The 6,935-nt window shown below is 39.3% G+C and overlaps 1 protein-coding gene across 1 annotated transcript in view; it reads left to right on the forward strand.

Moving 5' to 3' along the window:
* The window catches only part of KLHL1 (kelch like family member 1), a 311,682-nt gene extending 304,992 nt beyond the window's left edge, over positions 1 to 6,690 (forward strand). The window contains exons 10-11 of the mRNA XM_064174201.1: positions 1,677 to 1,848; positions 4,316 to 6,690. Of these exons, the coding sequence (XP_064030271.1) occupies positions 1,677 to 1,848; positions 4,316 to 4,375 (232 nt within the window). The 3' untranslated portion in view covers positions 4,376 to 6,690. The remainder of the gene's footprint in view (positions 1 to 1,676; positions 1,849 to 4,315) is intronic.
* Positions 6,691 to 6,935: the final 245 nt, after the last annotated feature.

A 6,935-nucleotide genomic window follows, 5' to 3' on the forward strand; every position in this document is an offset into this window, starting at 1 on the left:
ATCTTATCCTGCAGATATTTTAATTCGTGCCAAAGATCAGGCGAGCAAAGATGTCTAAACAACATTTAGAGCTTTGAACTGAAAACACAATAGATCAGTTTTCTTTTTGCTGTTAGAAAGAATATTTTTGGACAGGATGCAAAAGGATTTATTTCCCATTGTGATGGTTTGTGTGTTACCTCCCCCCCTCCACTTAGGAAAATCACCCAGACTAGACTCAGCTGAGCTGGAAATTGAATGAAGCTTAGCACAATATACAAGCAAGTATCACAGTATCACAGTATCATCAGGGTTGGAAGAGACCTCACAGATCAAGTCCAACCCTTCACCACAGAGCTCAAGGCTAGACCATGGCACCAAGTGCCACGTCCAATCTTGCCTTGAACAGCTCCAGGGACAGCGACTCCACCACCTCCCCGGGCAGCCCATTCCAGTGTCCAATGACTCTCTCAGTGAAGAACTTTCTCCTCACCTCCAGCCTAAATTTCCCCTGATGTAGCCTGAGGCTGTGTCCTCTCGTTCTGGTGCTGGCCACCTGAGAGAGCAACCTCCTCCTGGCCACAACCACCCTTCAGGTAGTTGTAGACAGCAACAAGGTCCCCCCTGAGCCTCCTCTTCTCCAGGCTAAACAATCCCAGCTCCCTCAGCCTCTCCTTGTAGGGCTGTTCTCAAGGTCTCTCACCAGCCTCGTTGCCCTTCTCTGGACACGCTCAAGCATCTTGATGTCCCTCCTAAACTGGGGGGCCCAGAACTGAACACAGTACTCAAGGTGTGGTCTAACCAGTGCAGAGTAAAGTATTTACAATAGATACAGCTATAGGCAGAAATAGACAAGTTAAAAAGCAATACAGAAACACAACAGCCCTCCCAGAAACCTGAGTCCCCAGGAGGGGCTCCCAACCACCCTTCCACCTTCTTGTCACCCCTCTACCTTACACCAGACTTTTTCTTACGCTCAAGGTGAGTTTGGAGGATTGGTCAGAGGGTTAGGAAGCAGACAGATTAGTTAGGCAGCAAGTTTGGTTAGAGAGAGAAGTTCGTGCAGCCTCAGAGACTGAGAGAGACTCTGTTATCTTGTTGTGGTTTTTAAAGACAGGTGACAGAAATGAAGCTCTCAAATGAAATTGAAAAAAAAAAATACAGACTTATATTTGGAGAGAGATACAGAGAATACACTACAAAGCAATGACTCCATCCCTGGCAAATGCCCTTGAATTTTCCCCAACCCAAAAACTAAACGTCCATAATTCCCAGTGCTCCAATCCCCCCCACCCCAATGCCTCTGCCATTCAAAAGGCCTAAACACAAGCCTCTGAAGGCCTCAAAACAGGCCTTCTGCCTACATGTTTTTCCCCGATAAAGTCGCTCCAGCCAGACACAGCTGGTCTTGTTCTGAATTTATAAAGAGAGAGCAGAATTATGGGATTGAATAACAATCTTCTAGTCCCCAGAGGATTTTTTTTAACCCTATGGTTCTCAACCTGGGACATATCTATGTTTATGTTCTTGTACTTATACATCTCAGCAAGCCAATGAGTGAGGCAGACTTCACCATTGTTTCATTTTCACAGCCTGTAATCTAATTCTTCTCACCAAAATATCCCAGCTAGGTTCAAAGATCAGCATGAATTGACAATCTTCTCCCTGGACATTCAGCTTCCTTTCTCTTTCCTCAGGTATGATCCAAAAACTGATACATGGACAATGGTGGCTCCACTGAGTATGCCTCGAGATGCTGTTGGTGTCTGTCTCCTTGGTGACAAATTGTATGCAGTAGGTGGCTATGATGGTCAGACATACCTGAACACTATGGAAGCGTATGACCCTCAAACTAATGAGTGGACACAGGTAATCATAAAGTCTGATTTTTTTAAATCTGTAGCATATTTTGATAGTTGTACATAGAATCATTACTTTTATGAAAATACTGTACAGTATCTGAAGTTTCCATAGATGTAAAAACAGTATTTTAGCAGGCATGTCAGGAGTGTCATCTGAATACAAGAAAAAGAGAAGTAGATTATAAGGAATTGGAAAAGGATCAAATAAGCCGTTACAAGAAATATTATTGTGCTACCTTTGCTGATAGATTTCTTATTTGTTTGATTTTATATTTATCCACTGGGACAATTTAGCCACTGGGATGATCAGAGGGCTGGAGCACCTCTCCTATGAGGACAGACTGAAAGAGTTGGGGCTGTTCAGTCTGGAAAAGAGGAGGCTCCCAGGTGACCTTCTTGTAGCCTTCCAGTATCTGAGGGGGGCCTAAAAAAAAGCTGGAAAAGGACTTTCTCAGGGGTATTGGAGTGAAGCTGGAGATAGGTAGGTTCAAGCTGGACATGAGGAGGAAGTTCTTCATTATGACAGTGGTCAGAGCCTGGAATGGGTTGCCCAGGGAGGTGGTTGAGGCCCCATCCCTGGAGGTATTTAAGGCCAGGGTGGATGAAGCTGTGGTCAGGCTGCTCTAGGGTAGGGTGTCCCTGCCCATGGCAGGGGACTTGGAACTAGATGATCCTTGTGGTCCCTTCCAACCCTGACCAATTCTAGATTCTTTCTTCACATTAAAAAAAATGTCATAAAGAGTATCAAAACAGATATGGAATTTTATTTCCAGAGAGGTTTATTTCCAGAGAGGTTTATTTCCAGAGAAGTTATGGAGTCTCCTTATCTGGAGACTTTCAAAACTGACCTGGATGCGTACCTGTGTGAACTACTCCAGGCGATCCTACCTTGGCAGGGAGGTTGGACTTAATGATCTCTGGAGGTCCCTTCCAACCGCTAAAGTTCTGTGATTCATACCTAACATTTCCTGAAGGTTCTTCATATGAAAAATATGTGTATGTTATATAGAGAGACAAGTTTTCATTTCATTCTTCAATTTAATTTTCTTGTTTTTGATGGACATTTTGAAATGTGTGGTTATATATACATTCCCAATGTTGAACCATGTAAGCATTGATATGCCTACTAGAAATTGTGGCATAGCGTAAGGAGCTGGCAACTCAGGATTTGGTTTTAAAAGGAATACAGTTTATTATGTCAGTGTAGTGCTTGGAAAGGTTTGGATTCATAGCAAAGACTTACAAAGAAACAAAGGATTATTTCAGCAATTTCTGTTTTAAAACGTTCCTGGAAAGTAATTTATTCCACCAGTGTACATATTTACATCTGAATTGGTCACTCTAAATTCCCTTTAAACTTAGTGAAGTACCTACTTAAAAAGCATGATCATACATTCTAAATTTTAAAGAAGTTAAATAAGCCAGATGTATTATACAAAAAAAACAATGCTTATGTTTTTTTTATGATTGCTTTCATCCATACAGTACCATTAATCACTTCATTACTATTATTACTGCAAGTTATATGAACTTGCTCTACTGTGTTAGCTTCAGCAAGATCCAGTCTCCTAAAGTTTTTAATCCTTGCCAAACTTACTTGAAAGGACATTTGAATCTGTTCAGGATTGCTGGGACCATACGAGTTTGGTATTGGTAGTCTTGACCTCAGGGACTGAAGTAGAAGTGTGTGATGGTTTGAGTGTTACTTGCTCCCCCCCCCTGCACTTAAGAAAGTCACCCAGGCTAGAGTCAGCTGAGCTGGAAATTGAAGAATGAAGCTATATTTACAGCTTAGCAAAATACACAAGCAGATACAATATATACAGCTATAGACAGAAAAATAAAAGCTTATTCAAGTAATACAGAAACATGACACTCCTTCCAGAAACCAGAGTCGCCAGGAGGGGCTCTCAACCACCCTTCCACCTTCTCCCTACCCCTCTACCTTATCCCAGACTTTGCCTTACATTTAAGGTGAATTTGGAGGGTTGGCCAGAGGGTTAAGAAGCAGAAAGATTAGTCAGGCTGCAAGTTATAGAGAAAAGCCCAAAGCCCGGAGAGAAACTCTGTTATCTATGTTTGTGTTCTTGTTCTTATACATCTCAGCAAGCCTATGACTGCAGTAAACATCACCATTGTTTCCTTTTCACAGCCTATCATCTAATTCTTCTCACCAAAACATTCTAGCTAGCTTCAAACTAGCACAAAGCACCAGCTACAGTCTAGGGATGATAGAAACTCCTTGCATATCAGCAGCTCAAAAAATTGATGACAGTTTTTTTTTTTTTACTCTTCTCACACTTTCAAGTATAACTTGTCAGATGTAAGTGATTTTTAAACTACAGTACTGAGATATTGTGGAGTTTTGGGCGTTTTTAGAAGTTTATATTAGTTTTGACCATGTGAGCATTGTTCCTGTTCAGTTAATTTGATTTTGAGATTTTTGTTGTTTTGTTGCTTGGGTTTTTTTGCAGATGGCTTCCCTAAATATTGGAAGAGCTGGTGCCTGTGTTGTGGTCATCAAACAGCCATGACTTTCCCAGCATTGCTTAGGATTTTACTGACTGTGAAATGATTATTTTTCTATCAGACAACGAGAACGGTAACTTGATGGTTTACACAGCAAATACTACGTTGATCACAAACTTGAAGAAGTTTGGAAGTGAGAAAGATTGTTTATGCCCTATAAAATCATGAGAACTGTTCTTGGTCAGTGAACAAGAGAAAGAATCAGGCTGCTGTAGGCATAAATATGTGAACGTGGAGTATATTAAGTTCAGATACTGTTTTCATGAATGTGTCCTGGAGGACTGGATAATCAAGAGACAGCTCTACAGAAGGAGCAGGAGGGAATACAAGAGTTTTCATGGCCACAAGAATTTTGACTGCAGAAATATTAAAGTAACTTTGATCTGTTTTAAACTGTGTATTTTAAAAGGGAAAAATCAACAGTACTATGAATTCTTTCCATTCAGGTCTTGTTATCAAATGGGCTATTGCCATCTCATTTAAACAGGCAGCTTGGCTCTTACTGAAGGGCAGAGGTAGAAAAGTCTGGATATTCAAGTTTTATTCATAAGGACTCAGCCATTGGTCTACCATGGTAAGCAAAACAAACCTAAAAGTAAATCTCCAATATAACTTTAAAAAAATATTCAGTTTGTACCTCCTTGACAGTGTTAATGCATCTTATAAGTTAGGGAAGCCTGCACGTTTAATTACACACAAAGCAATGCTTCAGTTGTTCTGGTGTGTCTAAAGAACAGTTTCCTAAGCTCCTTAATCTTGTAAGATTAAGTTTAAGCATGTGGGTTCTGGTCTCATTGTTTAATGCATCTTCTGCATGTTGGAAGCTCATGAAAAGTTGGAAAATTGTCACTGTTCCATCACTACTACATATAAGAAATGAACCATGACCAAAACAGAGTCTCTTAACATTTCAAAAGAGATAAAAATACTACATTTTATTTAGTTCTTACTCTCATACCAATTAGCCTGATTATAGCTGCCAATTTATGACTTACCCTTTATGACAGAATAACTGCAAATAGAAAATTAAGAGTAAATGCAAATGAAATAAGGAAAATCAGACCATTTGATTTAATAAAATTCATATGGCAACTATACTAATGTCATCTGTGCTTCTCTTTAGGGTTGATCATTTTTGGCAGTAATGATACTTTGAGCTTTTGCCTTGGCAGTAGATTTGACATTGATGCTTTCTATCTGGTCAGCTAAATCAGTTAGAATCCTAAAGTCACTAACGGAATATGAAATTCTGCTGCTAAGGAAGACACAGGCTCTAGGAGTAGGACTTTTGCTTTACTTTTTATTTAAAGCCCTGCTGATACTTTAGGAAACTTTGCATAGTTCAAAAGCTGAAACCTCACAGTCCTCTGTCTCTAGCAATTTTGAGAAGGAATTCTGTCTGTAGTTAGAAGTTTTCCCTGTGGAAACATCTGAAACAACTTGAGGTGAAAAAATACATACAATCTCCTACTTGTGATGTTGCCTTGTGTCTTTCCTTCTAACATCACCAGCATATGTGGAGAATTTTGTTTCCTAACCTAGGTATACATCTTTAAATATTTGAAATGCTTCTCTGTCCTAATTAGAAATCATCTGCAAAATCTTCAATGTTAACTACCATAGTCAGCTAAATTAGTCATTTGGCTTTTGAATTGCAATTAGTGTTCCAGAGACAAGCATGTTCATTTTTCCCCAACAACTTGTTGAATAAAAGATGTTACCTCTCTACAATCTTTGCTTCACATAAACTTAACCTTTTGAGACCAAACCAAGAAGTTTCAGGCATTATATCTGAAAATAAATAAAGACATTAGAATTCAGTTCACCTACACAGATGCCTAATGGACTTAGAAATTGAATTTTAATTGTATTCATTATGTTCTGGAGTTTCTTATAAACAGAATTTAGGTTTAGTTTTTGTTTCAGGATGTATTCAAATCAAAATGGTTGCCCAGGGTGGTTGTGGCTGCTTCCTCCCTGGAGGTGTTTAAGGCCAGGTTGGATGAGGCCTTGAGCAACCTGCTCTAGTGGGAGGTGTCCCTGCCTACAGCAGAGGGGTTGGAGCTGGATGATCCTTGAGGTCCCTTCCAACCTTGACCAGTCTATTCTAAAACAGTAAAATAACAAAACAAACCTCAGAAATGTAAGAAGAATATTAGGGAATTTTGTTACTTGTGAGAAGACATTCCTCAAGGGGACTATATTTCATTCCCAACAAAAGCAGTTTGATTTTAGGGAAATAACTTTGCAACTGATCTACTGGCTTGTAGATTGAAATACCATTTGAAAGCAGTAATTTTTTATGTTATTTCTTGTAAAATAGGGATTTCATTTTCTATGTTCACTCTAAAAGAAGAAAAATTATTATTTATGCCAAATTAATACTTAAAAAAATCTCTGTATAGAGAAACAGCAGCTCAAATGTATTGATATAGTCAGTAACTAATTACATACTTTCGAATCTGAGAATGTCAAGTTCTTGGGCATTTTTACCTCTTCTATACCAAGCAGATGTATATATATTCAGGAATACAGGCTTGCTGCCAACTCAGAATTTCAATATGT

This window comes from Pogoniulus pusillus, chromosome 3 (genome assembly GCF_015220805.1).
Source record: "Pogoniulus pusillus isolate bPogPus1 chromosome 3, bPogPus1.pri, whole genome shotgun sequence".
NCBI lineage: Eukaryota > Metazoa > Chordata > Aves > Piciformes > Lybiidae > Pogoniulus > Pogoniulus pusillus.